Source organism: Onychomys torridus, chromosome 4 (genome assembly GCF_903995425.1).
Source record: "Onychomys torridus chromosome 4, mOncTor1.1, whole genome shotgun sequence".
NCBI classification, from domain to species: Eukaryota; Metazoa; Chordata; class Mammalia; order Rodentia; family Cricetidae; genus Onychomys; species Onychomys torridus.
Genome location: NC_050446.1, coordinates 94,550,612 through 94,572,014, shown reverse-complemented (window position 1 = coordinate 94,572,014; position 21,403 = coordinate 94,550,612). Strand labels below are relative to the sequence as shown.

General features: G+C 50.1%; 1 protein-coding gene across 2 annotated transcripts; it reads left to right on the top strand.

Annotated features, from left to right (window-relative positions):
• Nucleotides 1-671: 671 nt before the first annotated feature.
• Nucleotides 672-14,366, top strand: Pla2g4f (phospholipase A2 group IVF). 2 transcript variants are annotated; one of them, XM_036185876.1, is made up of 21 exons: nucleotides 672-782; nucleotides 1,560-1,632; nucleotides 2,195-2,331; nucleotides 2,408-2,536; nucleotides 2,835-2,875; nucleotides 3,124-3,166; nucleotides 3,610-3,676; nucleotides 6,748-6,917; nucleotides 7,035-7,148; nucleotides 7,301-7,338; nucleotides 7,567-7,702; nucleotides 10,405-10,541; nucleotides 10,756-10,978; nucleotides 11,592-11,706; nucleotides 11,905-12,042; nucleotides 12,120-12,227; nucleotides 12,350-12,574; nucleotides 12,784-12,786; nucleotides 12,857-13,023; nucleotides 13,682-13,868; nucleotides 14,128-14,366. In XM_036185876.1, the coding sequence occupies exons 1-21, from the start codon at nucleotides 672-674 to the stop codon at nucleotides 14,346-14,348; spliced, it is 2,583 nt and encodes an 860-aa protein (XP_036041769.1). In that variant the 3' UTR covers nucleotides 14,349-14,366. The 2 variants fall into 2 exon arrangements, with proteins under 2 accessions (XP_036041769.1, XP_036041768.1); XM_036185875.1 differs by lacking the exon at nucleotides 12,784-12,786 and having other exon boundaries at nucleotides 12,350-12,556.
• Nucleotides 14,367-21,403: the final 7,037 nt, after the last annotated feature.

Sequence of the window (21,403 nt, the reverse complement as noted above, 5' to 3'; positions counted from 1 at the left end):
GAAGTGAATCTTTCCAGGGTAGGGGTGATTTTGAGCATAGTACAGACATGACATGCAGCATGCCCTTAGTGTTGAGGGAGGCCAAACTGTGGGAGGCCAAAAGGGACATAAAATGTCTGAGTCTCCATGAAACCCTGAACCAGAGATTTCCGTATTTCTACTCAAGAGCTGTGGGGAAATTGGAACTTGAAGAAGGAATGGTGTGGGGATTTCTGGCAGCTAGAGGAGGTTAGCCCTGATTCTGTCACCTCCTAATTTCTGCTAATGCAGACTAGTTGGAAACAGGAACGCCTCGGCTCTTGCCCTACCCACTAAACAGGACCGTGGCAAGGGATGAGGGTGGTGTGAGGCTCTTGGTGTCTGCTTTTCACAACTAGCTCAGTTAGGCAGGGTCTGGGTTGGGGACCAGAGTGCTAAGCAGGACCCCAAGAATCTCTTGGAAAGGGACCAACTTGCCTCTTCTCTGGGGAAAGCAGGCGCCACTCATTTCCTGGAGCACTTCCAACCCCACCTCCAGCCCCGTGGCCACCCAGCACTAGTCCTCAGCACAGGCTTGCTCCACCCTCCCCATCCTGCGCTGCCAGCCAGACCTGAGCTACAGTGAGTGTAGCCAGAGAGAGGGTGGCACAGGAGAGCAGGCGAGCTCCCTGCTGGGAGCCAGGCTGCTGGCCATGCCCGGGACCCTCTGGCAGAAGTGGCTGGCAGGCAAGGGACTGCCCCTTCTTGGAGCAGTGCTACTGCGGAAGAGAGAGAAGAGGGGGCCGCAATGGAGGCATTGGCAGGTAAGGTATTCATCTCCCTTGGGGAGTGTCAACTGCAGAGTCCTGGGAGGTGGTGCCCTGTGGGGACTAAGCCAGCCACCGCTCTGGGGTTTGATTTAGGGTAGAACATACCACAGACAACCTGGAAAAGCTCAAACTAGAGGGATGGGCCAAGGCCTTGGTTCTTGAAAAGAAACGATGGCAAGCCCTGTGACCGTTGCCTTTGGTTGGTTTGACAAGAATGTGCAGAACAGCCATGTAACCCACTGCGGAGAGAAGGGGTGGGGAGTGGGGGTTCCGGGAGGGAGATTGACACCCAGAAGGCTGCAATCTGGTATTATCTTTTTTGAACCCAATCTTCAATCAAGTGACTTGTCAGACAAGTACAAGCTGGGTGGCTGCTTCTCCTCACCTTCCTACTCCCTGCCTCTGGTTGGTTTTCTAGCCCTTGCCTGGAAGCCCATAGGTACGGTGGGTTCTGGCTTTCTCTTTAATGTTTAACCTTAAATACATTATCCCAGAGCTCAGGCCACGTGGACGGAACAGCTGTAGGCTGGCCATCATAAAACCTAACTAGCTTAGCATTGAGCAGATCCAGGTTCCTCACCAATCCTGACCTCCCAACACTCTGGGCCTTGCAAAAGCTGCCCAGAGCTCCTGCCACAGGAGCATCAGTGACCCTGGACAAGCAAGCTCTATGGTAGGACAGTAGAGAGAAAAGGAGCCAGAACACACTGGAGAGAGATCAGGCTGTTCCTGGCTTCCTGGAACTAAGTTCCTGGGGTTCTGTTGTTTCAGCGAGAATCCCACCCATATTACGACCTTCACGTGAAAGTGCTGAGGGCCAGAAACATCCAGCACACGGATCTGTGTGAGTGAGTCTCACCTCAGAGAGTCTCCTTTTCTCTAGGGTGTTCTCAGGGCTCTGTGTGGGTGTGCCCCACTTGAAGTAGAATGAAGGGTTGGTGTTGACTATCAAGGGAGGCTGCCCTGGTGTGGGGTGCACAGATGATGGAGGGGGGCTGGAGAGGTGAGTCGTGTAGACTCCAGCCTCCTCCTGACCCTAGGAGGCTCTGTGAGGGTGTATTGGGCTCATGTTACCACACATCAATGCCTGCTTTCCGGGAGCTTTGGTGGTGCTCACACAGGGCACAGAATTTTACTGCCTGAATCAGGCAATTTCAAGGAGTTACCCAATGGTCTGTGCTGCCACATGATGCTTTGAACTGTGGCTGCTGCTGCAGGATTTCTTGTCAGTTGAGTGGGAGGCAGTCCTGGCTAAGATGGAGCTGGGAACACCAAAGCTCCCTCACCTGCCCCAGGCAGGTCGCCTCCCGTCCCCTTTCTCCTTTGTCTCTGAGCCCAGCCTCCTCTGGGGAACCTTTTCAACAGGAAGAGTTTGATGCCAAGTCCTCTCCCCCTCTTCCCTGCAGTGTCCAAAGCTGACTGTTATGTCCAACTGTGGCTGCCCACAGCTTCTCCTAGCCCCACCCAGACGAGGACAGTGACTAACTGTAGTGACCCAGAATGGAATGAGACCTTCCACTATCGGATCCATGGTGCTGTGAAGGTACAGGCCAGTAAGGGACTGGGCATGGAGGCCAATGAGTTCCTCCACAATGCTGATCCTTCAGTCCTACCCCCAGAATGTCCTGGAGCTTACCCTTTGTGACAAGGATGTCCTGGACAGTGACCAGCTCTCCGTACTTCTGTTTGATCTGAGTAATCTCCAGCCAGGCCAGCCTTATACACACAACTTCTCTCTGAACCAACAGGTGAGGTCTACCTGGGTTAGCAATAAGTAAATCTCAGGAGAGGACCCCTCCATTCCTACCCCTAAGCCACTGACAAGCAGCCATCTTGGTTTGGCCTTGCTGAGTCTGGAACCATACCTGGCACATATTTCTGAATGAATGAAGTTCTACTTAGAAACACTACTGTCCCCTATGCCTATGAGGTGCTGTACCAGACTCATTTCCTAGGCCCTAGAGCTCAGCAAAGGTGGGAGGCAGGAGCAGTCCCTGAGATTTTTGAAGGTTTTTGAAAACTGCTGCCTTGCTCACCCCCATGTAGGATTCACAAGAGCTGCAAGTAGCGTTTACTCTGGAAAAGAGGTGAGTCCAGTTAGAGCTGGTATCTATCCATTTATTCCAAGTGCCAGTCCTCAAGTCCCTCACTTGCCTTGGAGTCGTGGCTTCAGAGAGGACAGCCTGGTGTTGACACCTACTTGTGTGTTGGATGACAAGTCTCTCTACCCACACCCCTATCATGCTTTCCAGGCTCTTATACCTGCTTTGATCGTATTGTTTTAATAGCCATGGTAAGGGGGGTGATGGCCCATGAAACTCTTCATCTTTTACAGTCAGATGCCTGCATCTGAAGTCATCACCAATGGGGTCCTGGTGGTGAGTAGGGAAGATGGGTGTGGAATTGTGTGGGACTGGGGAACAGGAGACACAGTAGACTGTGGTTGAGTCCATGATGCCCCCATGTCTCTGGAAGACACTCAGTCCTTCCTTAGCAGGAAAATGTGTTAGGGGATGAAGAACATGAAGCTACCGTGAGCTTGTGTGGGTATCACAGAACCATTGTTCCTCTGGGACTCTGGCTGCTGAGGGAGCCTATGGGGGCCCATAATTCCCTTTCCCACAAATGCCCACTTCTTATGAGTCCTGGGGAGGAACACAGTACAACCTTAGTTAGGGATTGTCACAAAAGACCCCTGCCCATAAGGCTCATGTCCCAGATAGATGCTATCTATGGTCCTTGCCCTTGCTGTTCTTCCCTTCCTCCATCTTGATCAGACCCTCTAGGCTCTCTTGACTGCTAAAGTTTCTGCTTTCCTCAGGCTCATCCCTGTCTGAGAATCCAGGGCACGCTCAAGGGAGACAAGACAGCCTCACTTGGGGAGCACGGTGAGTCAGGCCCTTGGAGCTTGCCTTCTTCCTGGAGGCCACATCGGATGTGGGGGCTCTTAACTTTTTCACAGCTTAAAGTGGGGAGAGAGCAGCGGGGACTTGGCTAAGAGTGGTCTCCCCGACCTGTGCCCAACTGGCCAGCCTGGACATATTCTTAAGACCTCAGCAGAGAGGCGAGAGAGGACTCAATTGAGCATGTGCTTTTGAAGCCTTTAGTCACATCCCGGCCACTCACATGTTACTGACCCAAACAAGATGCATGCTTAAACTCAAAGTCAGAGGGCCAGGGGTGTAGTCTGCCTCCTTGGAGGGGAAACTGAAGTCACTTGGTTAGCATAGAAGACCTGAGACTCTGGGAGAAGGGAGTCCTAAAAGATAATACAAGGCTCGTTTCCGATCTGTTCAGTCTGCCAATCTTATGTGAAACCAAGGCCTCAGCCTTCAATTTAAAACCTCAGTTTTAAAATAACAAAATGAGGGGGCTAGAGAGATGGCTCACTGGTTAGGAGCACTGATTGCTCTTCCAGAAGACCCGGGTTCAATTCCCAACACCCACATGGCAGCTCACAACTGTCTGTAACTCCAAGATCTGACACCCTCATACATGTAGGCAAAACACAAATGCAAAAACGTAAGTAAATTATTTATAAAAAAAAGTAACAAAATGAGGCTAAGGAGAAGGCTCAATGGATAAAAGTACTTGCTACGCAAACTTGAGGACCTAAGTTCAAATCCCTAATATTCACTTCAAAAGCTGGGCATGGCCCACAGTGCTATGGGGATCAGAGGCAGGAGGATTGTTGGAGCTTGTTGACTGCCAGCCCAGCTTCAGGTTCAAAGAGAGACCTTGTCTCAAGGGAATAAGGTGGAACATGACAGAGCAGGACACTAACATCCTCTGCCTCCTTATGTGTGCACAGGCATGCATAGTCACACACAAGTGAGCATGCCACACACAAAACCTAAATAAAAATAACAAAATGTCTCAACCAAAAGTCATGGGATCTTGAGCAACTCAAGAAAGAGTTAGGCATGAGCTAACCAAGAAAACTACAGCTGCGTCATGGTGGCTATGTTCCTGTCAGTCAGAACACTCCATAGTTAAATCCGCTGAGATTGCCGATTAATTATTTCAAAAACTAAGGCACCGGGGCATTTCCCCACACATGTGCAAAGGGTCAGCATCCCCCCCAAACTAGCTTCATCATTATTTTGCCTCCCTTTAGGCTTTTCTAAAGGACCCTGGGGAAGGATGATGTCCTAAAAGGGTTTTCACTCCACTCTGGTCTGGGGTGGGGGAGGAAGATCATATCACCCTTTGAATAGGTCACCCACCACAAAAAATAGTCATAGAATACTTAAAACCTGGGCTGGAGAGATGTCTCAGCAGTTAGGAGTGCTGACTGCTCTTCCCAGCAACTACATAGTGGCTCACAACCATCTATAATGAGATCTGGTGCCCTCTTCTGGTGTGCAGACATACATGCAAGGCAGAACACTGTGTACATCATAAATAAATTAATCTTTTAAAAAACAAAACAAACAAAAACTTAAAATCCACAACACAGAACTCCCAGTGCATCTCCCTGCTCTGCGGCAGCCTCTGCCACCTCTCTGTGAAGGGCCTGCTCCGTGAGGCAGCCCACTGGAATCTCCCCGTGGAGTGCTTGCTTTGATAAATCACTTAAAAATGCGTCTCTTGATCCAATCCATTCCTCTGAGGAAAAGAGAGCTGAGAAGACACACACACACACACACACACACACACACACACACACACACACCCATAACAGCATGGCAAAGAGAGAATCCTGGGGGAAGTGCAGGATTGGAGCTATTAATGCAGTCTGGCACAGAGGAGGAGAATCCAGATGTGGGAGAGTGGAGCCTAGTGGTGTGACAGTTAATGTCCACATGGAGTTGAACCTGTGAGATGAGCACTGACCTGGTGACGGGGAGATGGCATTATGCTGAGAACTTAGCATCTCTTTGACTGTATTTCCTCATGGCAACCATGTAAAGCAGGTGCAGTCACTGACCTCTTCACATCATACCACCAATAATGCATGGAGAGCCAGAGCCAAACACAGATCTGACACACTCCGAGGCCATTGCCTTCACCATAAGATCTGGCATTTCTTCAATGAATGGCGCATCTTAGTTTGACTAAGTTTGCCATAATCCTTGTAGGCATGAAAAAGCACCTTTCCAGATGTCTCCTACCTCAGGGCATGTCAGTCTAGCTTCATCTTGTGCAAGGATGGGATCCTATCTGGACCTCTGCTGTCCTCCAACCCTTTGGGTTACTGTCGCTTCTGTGATGTGTTTGGAACCCAGACTCTTCTGCATAGCAGTGTGTAGATGGCAGGCCTGGAAGCTTCTCTCTGGATCCACCACCTCTCACAGATGCTAGGAAGCAGGGCATGAAGAGACCCACCCCACTGTTCCTTGCCAATATGCATCCTCATTTCTTTGCTTTTTCCCTGCTTGGGGCTCACCTAGCTTGAGCTGACCTCTGCCCCTCTGCTTCTGCAATATATAATTCTTCTGTTCCCAGAATGCCATTCTGCCTTCTACTTCCTCTTCTGAGTCCCTACATCCTTCCAAGGTCTTTGACTTCTGGAAGCTAAGGCCACAGCAACTTGTTAACTATGTCTGTGTTCTCTTTGGCCACAAACTTTCCCAAAAGCATGAATGGAGTCAAGAGATTGAGAATATTAACAGTTGAAAATGTGTAATTAATGCAATAATGAATGGATATTATATAATTAATTACATATTAGCTAATTAAAATCGAAATTTCAAAATCACCAGCCCCATAGGCTCTGGTTTGACCCATTCCCTCCCCTCCCAGTATTTGTGTTTCTCACACTATCCCGGGACTGACTGACTGTAGCAGCCAAGAGCTCTCCATGGCTCTTTGCCTCTGGTCAAGGTACCTGAGTGAGCATGGGGATGAGAGCTAAGGACCCAGGGAAAAGGAGGAATTGCTGTCATCTGGAGTGTCGCTGTCCTGAGCCACATTCACGTCCACCCACTTTGACCATTCACTGGACCTCTGCCCTCAGGCTTGAGGCAGATCCAGCTGGCAGTGCCTGGGGCCTATGAGAAGCCACAGCCAGTGTCTCTGCAGCAGACCACGGAGCCAGGCCTTCCACCTACCTTCACCTTCCACGTCAACCCAGTGCTGAGCCCCAGACTGCATGTAGAGCTGCAAGAAAAGCTCCTGGTTCTGCAGGTGAGTGAGCAATGGCAAAGGGCAGGGTAAGAGAATGAGACCATGTAGAGGGGACCCCAGAGTGCCTGGGAGGCATGTCTTCCACCCCGCATTGCTCCTTGGCACTCTTCTCCACAGAGTGGCCCAAACGATGAGCTGGAGGCTCAGACCAACAAGCTGAGCGAGACAGGCATCTTGCTCTCCTCTCTGCCCCTCGGCCAGGAGGAACAGCACTTTGTGGTCCTGGAGGAGGTAAGGTTTAGTCTGGTGCTGGGGGCTCCCACCTGCCCTGTCATCACCAAGAGAGGTCTGGGGTCCACACCGACCTCCTACCTGAGCACCAAGGGTCACAGGCGGGGTCTGACTCTACTTGCTCAGGGATGAGGGCACTGTGTCTCTTTCAGGGTCAGGAGGTGGCTCTGAGTGTGAAGGCAGAAATGAGGTGAGGTGGGGATTGCTGTGGAAAGCTTTTGGGCTTGGCTAGAAGTGGGAAATACCCCAGTGGGTTCTGCTTTCCTGCCCACTTGGGTCCAGCCAGGGGGACCACCTCTTTGGGTGGGAAGTCCTGGGGTGTTTTCTGTGGGACTTCCCAGAGTGTGGATCTGTTCCTATGGAAAATAGACTGGGCTCAAGGTTCTCCTCCATACTCCATCCACCCCATCTGAATCAGCTCTGGGGACTTAGACCTGCGCCTTGGCTTTGAGCTCTGCCATGGGGAGCTGGAATTTCTGGACAAGAGGAAGCAGGTCGCATCCAAGGCCCTGCAGCGGGTGATGGGATTGTGCGAGGCTCCACACTGTGACCAGGTATGGGATGGGTGATGAACTCCAAGTCCAGCCTGTCCCCTTGAGGGGTGTTATGTGGATAAGGGATGACAGGAAGCTCAGAGGAAGCACAGGCAGCAGAGGATGAAGAGAACAAAGGGGCTTGTTCCCCTAGCCGATGGGCACAATCAGCAGTTAGGAATTGGAATGAAGATTTACAGTCCTGGCTGTCACAACAGAATACTACAGACTGAGTGGTTTACACAACAGAAATTCATTTTCTCATGGGGTCTCCTTCCTGACCGGTAGACAGCTGCCTTCTTGCTGTGGTGTTACATGGCTGTTTCTCTCTCTCTCTCTCTCTCTCTCTCTCTCTCTCTCTCTCTCTCTGTGTGTGTATCTGTGTGTCTCTGTGTGAGTCTGTGTGTGTGCATGTATGAATGTGTGTCTGTATGAGTGTGTGCATGTGTATGTGGGTGAATGTGTGTGTGTGCATATGTATATATTGAATGGGTGTATGTGCATATGTGTGTATTGCATGTATGCCTGTGTATGTGTGCATATGTATGTATTGAATGTGTGTGTGTGTGTGTGTACATATGTGTGTATTGCATGTATGCCTGTGTGTGTTTGCATATGTATGTATTGAATGGGTGTATGTGTGTTTGTGCATATGTGTGTATTGCATGTATGCCTGTGTGTGTTTGCATATGTATGTGTTGAATGGGTGTATGTGTGTTTGTGCATATGTGTGTATTGCATGTATGCCTGTGTGTGTGTGTGTGTGTGTGTGCGCGCGCGTGCGCGCGCGCACTCAGGACTAGGAGCTCTCTTGCCCCTTTCAGGAAAGAACCTTACTATGTAGTCCTTGCTGACCTCAAACTTGCTATGTAGACCAGGTTGGCCTCAAACTCACAAAGAACTAATAGCCTCTGCCTCCAGGGTGTAGTGATTAAAGATTAGCACCACCATACCCACCTCCTGAAACCTTTTGTTTTTTTCTAATGAGGTAAGTATTACTACTGTGTATCTAAGGCCTGGCCTCATACATAATTCAGACTAGTCTTGAACATATGAGCCTCCTGCCTCAGTCTCCCGAGTGCTGGTATTCCAGGGATGTACTTCCATGTCCAGGCCTCTTCCTCTTCCGGTTAGGACAGCCGTCCTGTCAGATTGAGGCCCTCCCCTCTTCCCCTCTTCTAACCACATCACTGCCTTATAGGCGCTGTCTGTAAACAGTCGCATAGGAGGGATAGGTCTTCAGCAAATGAATTTTGAGAGGGCACAACCGGACAGTGGTCAGAGGGATCCAGAAGTAGAGGCTCTGTAGGATCTCTTAGTCGAGGACCAGTTGGCCTGTGACTGGGAGGCAAGAGGATAGGAATGCTAAGAGATAGACCAGTGGAATAAGGCAGGAAAAGGCTGGCATCATCTTCTTTGCCACAGGTGTACAGCAGATGTGGACCCTCTGGCCAGTACTGGCCAGCACTGCCAACAACCTAGATTGTATTCAGTCAATAGATGTGGCCACTGAGTGCCAGATGTCTGTTCTGATTCATCCAGCACTCCGTAACAGTAGGGCCCCAGTGAGCAGGGCCAGGGGAAGAAAAAGAGAAAAGGAGTCAGAGTCTTGATAGACTGGGTCAACCCTTCCTGGCAAAGCTAGCCCTACCAGGCACCCCTGATCCTGAGGAGAGCCTCAGACTTTGGGTGTCCTCTATCTGGGGGCAGGCCAGGGATGCATGCTCATCTCTGCCGCTTCAGTCAGTGGTTCTCAGCTGCGGGCAGTTTTGTCTCCCAAGCCCCAGAGGACATTCATCAGTGTCCAGGGATGTTTTGTTGTCAGTGGTGGATCGATGTAGAGGATGCTGCTGGCATCTATTGAGGAAAGGCTAAAGATGCCACTGAAGGCCCTACACACAGTACAGAACCGCAAGGAGCCAGCCAGGACCAAGTGTTTGCATTGCTAACTGGGTCTGGTGAATCAAATATACCTGTTACTAGACATCTTTCTGAAATAATGGCTAAGAGCTGCCGCAGAAGCCAGGCATGGTGCTGCATGCCTGTACTTCCAGCACTGAGGATGCAGAAGCAGAAAGATCAAGACCATCTTTGGCCACAGAATGAGTTTGAGGTCAACCTGGGCTTTGGGAGACCATCTCAGGAAACAAAACAAAACAGCAGGCTGAGGAGTAGGCTCAGACAGTAAAGTGCTTGTCTGAGTTCAGATCCCTAGCACCCAGGTGAAAAAGCAAGGCATGGTGGCACACATCTGCAACCCCAGCCCTGCGGGAGGGCCACGGTGACAGGCAGGCACTTGGAGATAAGTGGCCAGCCAGTCTAGCCAAATCCATGGGTCTGGTGAAAGCAATGTCTCAAAACATAAGGCGGAGAGCCGCTGAAAATGACACCTGGTATCATCCCCAGGTCTCCCTATGCACACGTACTCATGTGCACACATGCCTAGAACCGTGTACACTCACATACACCACACGTAACACACAATTCTTAAAAAGACATGTCATCTGCAGGCTCTCACTCTTGGGTTTGAGAACCATCACTCTTGGGCACATCGGTTAACCTTACACATCAGTTTTATCATCTGTAAAGTGGGGGTCTCCCTGGGTTTCTGGGAGAATTCAGTGAGGTAATACATCGAAGGTGTTTATAACAATGACAGCTGTGGATAAGCAGTAAATACATCAGGCCCGGTGTTGTTGCTAAGAAGTCATTGCCGTGCTCAGGTGCCTGTGATCGCTGTGTTAGGCTCTGGGGGTGGAACCAGAGCCATGACTTCCCTGTATGGAAGCCTGGCAGGGCTGCAGGAACTTGGCCTTCTGGATGCTGTGACCTACCTGAGCGGGGTTTCTGGGTCTACCTGGTAAGTGAGATAGGGCAGAACACAGAGTGAGTAAGGATGTCCAGGAGATGGGATGGAATCTCTGATAAGGGGCTGGGAGCCTGTCTTCAAGGGTGTCAGGGTGAGTGAGAGGAGGCTGGGTCCCTGGGACATGCCTGAGTGAGGGATTAGGACCGCAGGTGTATGTGACAAGGAGGAGCATCCTCTAACTCACAGGCATCCCTTCCATCCACAGGTGCATCTCTACACTCTACAAGGACCCATCCTGGTCCCAGAAGACTTTGCAGGGCCCCATTGAACGTGCCTCGGCTCGAGTCTGCAGCAGTAAGATAGGGATGCTGTCGGCAGAGAAGCTGCAGTACTACTCCCAGGAAAAGGAGGCCTGGGAGAGAAGAGGCCACAGCATGTCCCTCACTGACTTCTGGGGCCTCATCATTGAGTATTTCCTGAACCAGGAGGTAAGAGACCAGGAAGTGACTACATCCCAGCTCCCTTTCCACACTTTTCTTCTACATTACTCCTTTCTTATTCCTGGGGTAGAGCCTAGTGAAAGCATGTATTGAAAATGTTCCTGCCTGCCTCTGAGGCACCATGCCCACCCACTGGCATAGGCAGCCCCCATCCATGCCACCGAGCAGTTACTCCTAGAACGGCAGGCTCAGTCTGGCTGAGGCAGAAGGTTCAGGGCAGCCGACCCAGCGTGTGGCTATTGGCTGAGCGTGTGCCGCCTGTGCCATTTCATTTCTAAGAAGTCGCGTCTCCTGGTGATTTTCTTTGTAAAGAAATTAGACCGGCTTTTCGATGATCCCTGCGGTTGTCAGTCTGGCTCTCTGCCTTCCGATGTGCTCTCTGAAATTACAAAGAAGGGAGAGGGCGTTCCCAGAGGCACTGGGATCATGAAAACTCACAGGGGGCTGAGCTCTGCCGCAGCCTAAAGCTACAGCCTGGCCTTGACCACACGACATACCTTTTGTGGGTATACCATCCCCCTCAGGGTGCTGATGTCAAGCCCTGAAGATAGAGAACAGGGGCTCCCCCAAAGCCAAGCTGTCTGCTTTCTCTCCTGCCCAGGAAAACCCCGCCAAGCTGTCAGACCAGCAAGAAATAGTCAGCCAGGGTCAGAACCCTTTCCCCATCTATGCCGGCATCAATGTCCACACAAACATCAGTGGGGAAGACTTTGCAGGTGCCTGGGTGTGGACACAAAGGAAGGAGACAGGAAGATGGCGGTAGGATTGGGGTGGGGGGATGGGGGCCTATAGATATAAGTAGGAGGTGCTCCTGAGCAGGGACCTTGGTGAATGGTGGAGTTCCTGCCTCCGGTTTTTGGGAAGTCAAGGTTCCTGCTCAGTCGTGAGGACCCTGGTTTCTTTGTTTTCCCCAGAATGGTGTGAGTTCACCCCCTATGAGGTCGGTTTCCACAAGTATGGGGCTTATGTTCCCACTGAACTCTTTGGCTCCGAGTTCTTCATGGGTCGGGTGCTGCAGCGCTGGCCGGAGCCCCGCATCTGTTACCTGCAGGGTGAGTCTAGGTTTGGAGGTTGGAGATCGGCAGGGCTAGGGCCAGGCTGTGATATGGGGCCCCGCCTGTCTCCATAGGCATGTGGGGCAGTGCTTTCGCAGTCAGCCTAAGTGAGATCTTCCTGAAGATGGGCGGCTCTGGCCTGCGCTTCCTGGACTCGTACAAAGAGGGTGTGAATGTCACAGGTGAGAGCAGAGGCCTGTTCAATCACTGCCACTTGCCACTTGCCAGGCTCCTGGCAGAGGGATGAAGGATGAAGGAGGTGGACAAAGATGGTTCTCACTGTATTTCACTGCCCCCTATCCAGATGACTGCCCACAGTTCCGGTCGCCGGAGCAGGACCAGGACCCCACACGGCTGCGTACCAGGCTTTTCACCCCACAGGGTTCCCTCTCTCAGGCTGTGCTGGACATATTCACCTCCCGCTTTACCTGTGCCCGGAACTTTAACTTTACCCAAGGCCTCTGCCTGCACAAGGACTATGTGGCTAGCAGAGAGTTTATGGCCTGGAAAGGTGTGTGGTACCGTGTGGGTGGGGAAACCGTAAGTAGATCCTTCCTAGATATACATCTGGCTCACTGGGGCCAGCGTTGGCTTTTATCTGGGTGTTAGAGGAGGTAAGGTCGTGGTCCTCTGTTGTTGATGGGGAGGCTTTTCTGACTGCTGAAAAGTTGAAAGGCAAGGTGGAAGAGCTAGGGGTGAGGGACTCCTTGGCTGTTGGGAGGCAGGAGAATTCTAGAGACTGTGACTATAGGTGCAAGGAGAGGATGGTCACCAGCAGGAACAACTGCATTTATCCCTGTGCATCTTACAGACAGACACCCTGATGCCTGCCCCAACCAGCTCACACCCATGAAGGACCGCCTGTGCCTAGTAGATGGAGGCTTTGCCATCAACTCGCCATTCCCGCTGATCCTGCAGCCCCGGCGGGCTGTGGACCTCATTGTGTCCTTTGACTATTCCTTGGAAGCCCCCTTTCAAGTAAGGAGGGAAGCATGGGTCACCTAAAGTGAGTGGAGGGGAGGAGGAGAAAAAAATCTCTGCTGAGAGGCCTGGCTGGGTGTTTGGGTGTCACCTCTGGGGGGGGGGGTACCTTTGAAACATTGTTGACTGTCCAGGTCTCCCAGCTGGAGAATTCTGGGATTATGAGAGGCACACGCCTTTAATCCCAGCACTTGGGAGGCAGAGGCAGGCAGATCTCTGTGAGTTCAAGGCCAGCCTGGTCTCTAAATCGAGTTCCAGGAAAGGTGCAAAGCTACACAGAGAAACCCTGTCTCAAAAAACAAAACAAAACAAAACACCAAAAAAACAAAAAAAAAAAAAAGAGAGAGAGAGAGGGTCTCAGCTGTCTTTTAGACTAAGTCCTAGAACCTGCCTAGTTATGTTAGGAACAGAGGAGGGACTGTGGAAGGGACAGCCACGTTAAGGGGAGGAATGAGGATGGCATGAGAGGTCTAGAGAGACTAGCTTGACCGTCGGCCTTTGCTAATTGTTACTAACGCACTGTGCTCTCACTAGACACTTATTTCCAACTTCACCTGGCAAATAGAAAGGTGGCTCAGAAAGTCACTCAGAAATTCAGACACAGCTAGCCGAAGCCTGAGTCCAGGTAGGGCCAGAAGCTTGCCTCTTTGCCCAGGTCTTGCAGGAGACGGAGAAGTACTGCCTGGACCGTGGAATCCCCTTCCCCAGGATTGAGGTGGGCCCCAAGGACTTTGAGGACCCCCGTGAGTGCTATCTGTTCACCAAGGCTGAGGACCCCTGCTCGCCCATTGTGCTGCATTTCCCCCTTGTCAACAGGACCTTTCGTACACATCTGGCCCCAGGTAAAGGGGAGTTCCAAGCCTACTCTAACCCTCAGGGGAGGATGGGACACTAGCTTCCTGGAGGGCCTGGGCTAACCACTGCTCCCTTTGACGCCTGGACCTTAGTGTTCTCTCTGAGCCATCTCTTTCTAATGAGATTTAAGATGCTCTCTTCCAGAGAGCAAGCCAGAAATCCTGAGCAGGGAAAGTGTCCAGGACCATCAGCTCCCAGCCAGTTTCATGGAGTTCTCTAGCCTAGCCTTGCTTTTCCCACCCCCAGGTGTAGAACGACAAACAGCTGAGGAGAAGGCCTTTGGGGACTTTATCATCAATGGGCCAGATACCCCCTATGGAATGATGGACTTCACCTATGAGCCCAAGGAGTTTGATCGGTTGGTGGCCCTGAGTCGATACAATGTGCTGAACAACATGGAGACTATAAGGCATGCCCTCCAGCTGGCTCTGGATCGGCGACAGGCTGGGGAAAGGGTTGGGAGCTGACCTGGTGGGAGTCAGAAGACTGTGGTAGAGATGTGATGGAGGGCCCTAGGCCAGGGCTTGCTGAGGGAGAAGACTTTAAGGAGTTTCTGTTTCCTACTTCTCCCTGAGGTCTCCCAGGCCCCAAAGGTCTTGCCAGTGAACTTGGAGCAGAACCTTCTCATTCCCTAGAGAATATGGGGACAGTCTAGCTCTCTAGGAGTGCTTGGGGACACTGGGCAGGAGAGAGAAGATACCATATTACAGTGGGGTGCAGGGAGAACCAGGCATTGGCCTCCTCAGAGGGCCTACCCCCTCCACAGAAGGGGAGGACCTCTGAAAACACCCTAGTTCTCAGAGCTTCCCCACAGAGAGAGCTGTGGGCTGAGGAACCAGCTGCTCTCCTCATACTGAGATTAGATTCTAAACCACAGCTCTGGTCCCCTTCTGAACTCAGTGATGTCAGGAATAAACAGGAGCTGTGTGGATTGCCAGTCTGTGTCGTTGAATCCATGCCCTACTAATTCTTCTCTGCATTCTGGCCACTCCGTCCCTCCTCTGAGGTCACCAGGCTTCCCTGCTAAGGCTCATGGAGCTTGTGACAAGATGGCCCACCCTGACAAGTGTGCACGGCACTTTACTCTTTGAACCCAAACCACATTTTCTGGTTCATAAATACAGCTGTCACTTTGGGCAAATACAGTCTTCCCATTCTCGGGAGCCAAATGGGTGTGTCTAGAGGGGTTGTCTGTTAACCACGGGCAGAGGGAATGGATAACTGCATACACTGTATATGTGGGTATATGTTCCTACGTATGGTGGGCCAGTGAGTAGCTGTTCCTTCACATGGGATGGGCAAATGGGATGGGGGTGGACCTACATAGGTCCCTCCCTCTCTTTCTTATTTCTCCTGATCCACTTGGGGCCTTCGAAACATTGAGAGCCTCTCCAGAAGGAGCAGCTTTCCAAACTGAAGAGGAGATCCATCCTGGTCAGGCTATCTTCCTCTAATGTACCTCCTTGGCCTCATCTTTCTCAAGTAGCTGTGCTCTGGTGCCGAGCTACCTGTGGTAGCTGAGATGCGTGATCAGTGGACCTGTTACTCCCACATGTGCACATCCATGCACACATGTATGCTCTAAGACAAAATACACAACTCACAATTCCTCTTTCAGTTGAGACACCTTTCTGGGAATGTCACCTGCCTACAATAGTCGAAGCCCCATCTGCATCCCCGGTCTAGTGTGTCCTGGGGCTCAAGCCTCCCGCTGATGCGAAAGTGAAGCCAGGGTCTGCGGGACCAGTCTGGACTGGCATGCAGTAAAGCAGCCTGGCCTTCCCCGCCCCCTTCTCACCATTGCTGGCCACCACCCAGGCCCCCCTTGGCTTCAGTATGGAAGGTCTATTTAGAAGAAGGTCCTGCAGAGGCCAATGTCACTGACTTGTTTATTGGACTGTCATAGTCATTAGGAGGGCACAGCTAGAATCTTTAGTCTGTCTGCAGAATCAGGCTGGACTCTGACTCCCGTGAGAGGGAAGAGGCTTTTGTCTGCTTAGCCAGGCACTGAGAGAAGACAGTTGGCTTCAGTTGCGACAGACTCTGCTGATGGTCTGGGTTTGTGGGTCTTCGTGGCTCTCCAGCCTTCTTTGGTCTTACCTGGCCTGCACACTGGATTCCTGGGAGCTGCAACGGTGCTGGTGGCCAGGTCTGCTTCAGGTCACATTCCTCTTCCCAGGGCCACAGCTTTGTGCCCCCTGGGACTGTAACAAAGGTTTCCACAATTAGGCTGGGGATGCTTTTGCCTGGGTTTCATCTGGCACCAGTTGACCTGACCTGCTCTTCTGCCTCCTTATACCTCTCCCACCTCTTCTCCTTTCTTTTCCTCAGTTCCTTAAACACTTCAGGGGTCCCTGGGAGCATCCCAGGGTCTCGGGGTCCATAAAAGCTGCACATCCCTCTTTCCTAGCCCTTTCCATCCCCGCTTCTTCATTTATTTGCTTTCAAATACAACATTTTTTTTTCTTGAGACAAGGTTTTTTAACTTTGCATTCACTATCTCTTGCCTTAGCCTCCTGAGCGCTGGGATCACATACCCAGCTACACATCATCTTTTTGAATGATTTCAAAGACAGTTCTGTGTTCTGAGATGGAACTCTTCTGTGTGCTATGCTTTTGATTCCCCACTGGAGCATGTGTGGAGATCCGGGACAGCTTGCAGGACTCGTCTGTCACCATGTGGGTTCCAGGAGTTGAGCTCAGGTCTTCAGGCTTGGTGGCAAGCACCTGTCCTCACTGAGCCATCTCACCAGCCCAGAACCCAGTTCTTAGGATTGCTTGAATCTGTTTTCCCAGATTACAATCCTAATTAGCCCCAGATAAATGTAGTTTTCTTTTTCTTCATCCAAATTGATGTTATTTTCAGGCCTTGACTGGAGTGATAGTCTAGAATCTACCTGAGCTCTGCTGGATTGCTTTGGCTCTTGTTCATAGCAGGATATTGGAGGGAGGCTGGCCCAGGCACATGGGATGCTCCCGAGACACACTCCTGTTTCATAAGCTGAAGCTCACATACCAGCTATACTACTTCCAAACCAAAGTAATGGCTGAGGAATGTTTGCTGGAAGCTTTTCCATGGCTCTTCTCTGTGAAATTCCCGAGGTGAGGATCTGGATTAAACATCTCTCCAGCTCTCCATGGCTTGCAGTGTAGCACTCCAGATTCCAAAACGCCAGCATGGCCTGGAAAGTGTCCATGCCCGAGACAGAGGCCCCAGAGGTGGGAACCAGGCCTGTTTCACTGCCCTGACTCTTGGTAGGGCACATGGTAGACAATGTCTGTCAGTGAGTGGCTGGTTTGGCTGTGGGATCTTGTCCTTTGCTTAGATCGGAGCTTGTCCTTTCCAGTGGAGGAAGGAGGGACCAGTGATCTTTTCTGCTTGCTTCTGAGCAGTCCCAGACAGGAAAGTCTCCCTCCACCTGTTTCAGCACAAATCACCACTTCCTCTCGAGGTGTGCACACAGACCTGCCCTGCCTTGATCTTGACATGGTCATTAGTGCTGTGTGTCATGCCTGCCTCACATCATACTTTGTGCTACCTGTCCCACCACTTTAGGGCTTTTACCAAGAACTGAGACTTAGTGGAGCACTTGTCCCCTCTCCTCTGTGACACTGTCACTGAGTGCTATTCTGGGCAAAGACACAGGAAGTATCTTCCTGGAGTTAAAATTATCAGGGAAGAGTTAACCCACAAATGAAAAACTCAGGACTATATCTCCTTCAGGCAAGGTTTGAATCCAGGGAAGCTCCAAAGGCTTGATCTGGGAGCACTCTGGTACCCAGTGTATTTTTGGAGAGACTATTGCAGACAGTGGGTAAGAACATTATTCTGATGGCCTAGGGAGAAATTCTTCAGCCAATTCCTGCTTGGTTTTCTCATTTACAAAATGTGGACCTATGTAGCTGGAAGTTTTCCTGTGCCCCACCAGGTCCCACAGCTGTTTGAACCCAATTAAACACACAGAGGCTTATATTACTTACAAACTGTATGGTCTGTGGCAGGCCTCTTGCTAGCTAGCTCTTATATCTTAAATTAACCCATTTCTATAAATCTATACTTTGCCACGTGGCTTGTGGCTAACCAATACCTTTACAGCTTGCTTCTCCTGGCGGCTCACAGCATCTGCCTTGCCTCTCCTTTCTCTTCCTGTCTATCTGTTCAGATTTCCTGCCTGCCTCTAAGCTGCCTTGCTATAGGCCAAACAGCTTTATTTATCAACCAATCAGAGCAACACATATTCACAGCATACAGAAAGACATCCACAGCAGACATTGACTATCTGCCCTAGAAAGTTGGGGGATAAATGAAGATGTTCTTCATATAAAGGGTTTCTAACAGCATGGCACAAAGGCTGTGTTCTGTGGAGCCTGGGATTCATGAATACTGATACAAAGTTAGGTATGAATGTGAATATTCACTTAGACTGATGAAGGACATCACAAAAAAATTGCAAAGTTTTTTTTGTTTGTTTGTTTGTTTTTTTTTTTAAGATTTATTTATTTATTATGTGTACAGCATGTATGACTGCAGGCCAGAAGAGGGCACCAGATCTCATTACAGGTGGTTGTGAGCCACCATGTGGTTGCTGGGAATTGAACTCAGGACCTCTGGAAGAGCAGTCAGTGCTCTTAACCTCTGAGCCATCTCTTCAGCCCCCAAGTTTCTGCTAAGTATAGGGGCACACATCTGTAAACTCAGGTGATGAAGAAAGGAAGATCATAGCCGGGTGGAGGTAGCGTGCGCCTTTAATCCCAGTACTCGGGAGGCAGAGGCAGGTGGATCTCTATGAGTCTGAGGCCAGCCTGGTCTACAGAGTGAGATCCAGCACAGACTCTAAAGCTACACAGAGAAACCCTGTCAAGGAAAAGAAAAAAGAAAAAAGAAAGAAAGGATCATGGGTTTAAGGTCAAAACTTGGGAAACGTAGTGACCCCCCCATAAAAATACTTTTAAGTCGGAGTTGGGGATTTAGCTCAGTGGTAGAGTGCTTGTCTAGCAAGAGCAAGGCCCTGGGTTCGGTCTTCAGCTCCACAAAAACAAACAAACAAAAAAAAAACTTTTAAGGCTAAAAATATCTAAGCAGCAATTACAAACACCCTGATGATTCTCACTAACTGCTGTGAGTCTGCACATTGTGTCCACAGCTGGTTGCACACTCCTTGACTAACTCCCTCATCATCTTTAGTACATATAGGAAGCAGTCTATCATCCAGTCAGGCTGACTAAGGTTTTAGGAGTGATCAGTAGCTAATAAAAGTTACCATCTGCTGGGCGTGGTGACACACACCTTTAATCCCAGCGCTGGGAAGACAGAGTCAGGTCGATCTCTGGCCATCAGAGTTGAGCTCAAGGCTCAGTCTATATAGGAAGTTCCAAAACAGCCAGAGCTACATAGTGAGATCCCATCTAAAACAAAAAGAAAAGTATCATTATTTAGTATATTAGTAGTAATGGTGGTGATAGTACTTAGCTTTTAAAAAGTTATTTATTTACTATATATACAAGTGTTCTGCCTGCATGCCAGATCTCATTACAGATGGTTGTGAGCCACCATGTGGTTGCTAGGAATCGAACTCAGGACCTCTGGAAGAGCAGCTGCTGCTCTTAACCCCTGAGCCATCTCTCCAGCCCTCATATTTAGCTTTTTAAAGGGCAGAGTCTGTATTTCCCAAGATGGATTTGAAGTAGCAGCAATCTTCCTGCCTCAGCCTACCAAATGCTAAGATTACAGAGAAGTATGCACCACCACACCCAACTTGCATCCTATTTCTTGAATTTCCTATCTGAGAGGGGTCTGAAAACAACAACACAATTGTCACACTGTAGAAAGCATGGTAGAGCCAAGTGTGGTGGGCACACGTGTAACCCCAGCAGTGGGAAACAGAAGGATCCCGAGTTCAGAGGCAGCTTCAGCTGCATAGCAAGTTGGAGGCCAGCCTGGACTACCTAAGACCCTGTCTCAAAATATCCCCCTCAAAAAATAAAACAAACAAGACCCAACCAAACCAACCAAAGAAAACCCCCTTTTCAGGATGGAACAGCTGTTTCAATGAAGTGTCAATAAAACAAATTTTTTTTTTTTTTTTTTGAGCTGAGGATCAAACCCAGGGCCTTGTGCTTGCTAGGCAAGTGCTTTTCAGTCTGCTTTCCGGCTCTCTGTATTTCAGACCTTTCCGTTTCCTTCTGTGCAAGTCTTCTGGAGACAAAGGACATATCCACAACCCACTTCAACCTCTGGCCTTGGCCCTTCGTGTCATAGTGCCAGATGAGCTGGCTCAGTGGGTGATAGGCACATGTGAAACTGCCTGCCAGCCACATAGACACATCCTACAAACCTAAATTTGGGTAGTTCTAACCCCGCTTCTCCTTAGCTGGATCCTAAACATACCCCCCCCCCCTCACAGCTTCCTGCTGAGAGAGGAAGAGGAAAGCAGACATCCTCCCCTGTTCTGGAGAAAATTGCAAATTTTATTAACACCTGTATGCTGGTTAGTTTGGGTCAAGTTGATCCTGCATGAGGAAACCTCAATGGAGAAAATGCCTCCATTAGATTGACCCATAGGCATGTCTGAGGGATATTTCCTTGATAGATGATTCATGCAGGAGACCCCAGCTCTCTGTGGGCGGTGCCACCCCTGGGAAGGTGGTCCTGGGTCACATAAGAAAGCAAACTGAGCAACTCATGAGGAGCAAGCTAGTAAGCAGCACCTCTCCATGGTTTCTGCTTCAGTTCCTGCCTTGAGTTCCTGCCCCTACTTCCTTTCATGATGGACTGTGAGCTTTAAGATGAAATGGACCCTTTCCTCTCCAAGTTGCTTTGTGGTCATGGTGTTCATCACAGCAAAAGAAAGCCAACCAGGACATAAGTGATCTTAAGAACATACTGCTCAGCCACGGGAGGGACATGCCAGAAGACAATCTTAAATGACATCATGCCTCAACAGCCACTTCTGCCCTGCCCAGCACGTAGTAAAGGAAGCCTTGGAAAAGTGTGCAGTGTTATCATTGGCTCTTTTTCTGGAAGGTTTTGAAATCTCTTGTGGTGACTGCTAAGGTCAGCAGCCCCATTTTCATCTCCTCCCAGGTTCTGGTCCAGCAGGAAAGACAGAGTGTCTCCGAGAATTTTCTGCCTCTAGAATTTGCTCACAGCAGCTTGTGTCATGAGGTTAATGAACCAAACCAAGGTCCTCCCTTCCTCCCTCCCTCTCTCCCTCCCTCCCTCCCTACCTCTCTCCCTCCTTCCCTCCCTCTCTCCCTCCTTCCCTTTCTTTTCTTTCTGATTTTTGAGACCTGGTGTCATTATATGTTCCAGGCTGATCTAGAATTCACTCTGTAGACCAAGTGAGCCTTGAACTCAAGGCCATCTTCCTGCTTCTGTCTCTTGGGTGCTCACCTTTCTCTCTGGTATTACACCTGGTTGTGAAAGTTAGAAATATTCTTAATCATTTTTCACTTGTTTATAGACTATTCTCAATTTTCTGTTTTGACTGATTTGATATAGATTTTTTCTTTTTTATTATAT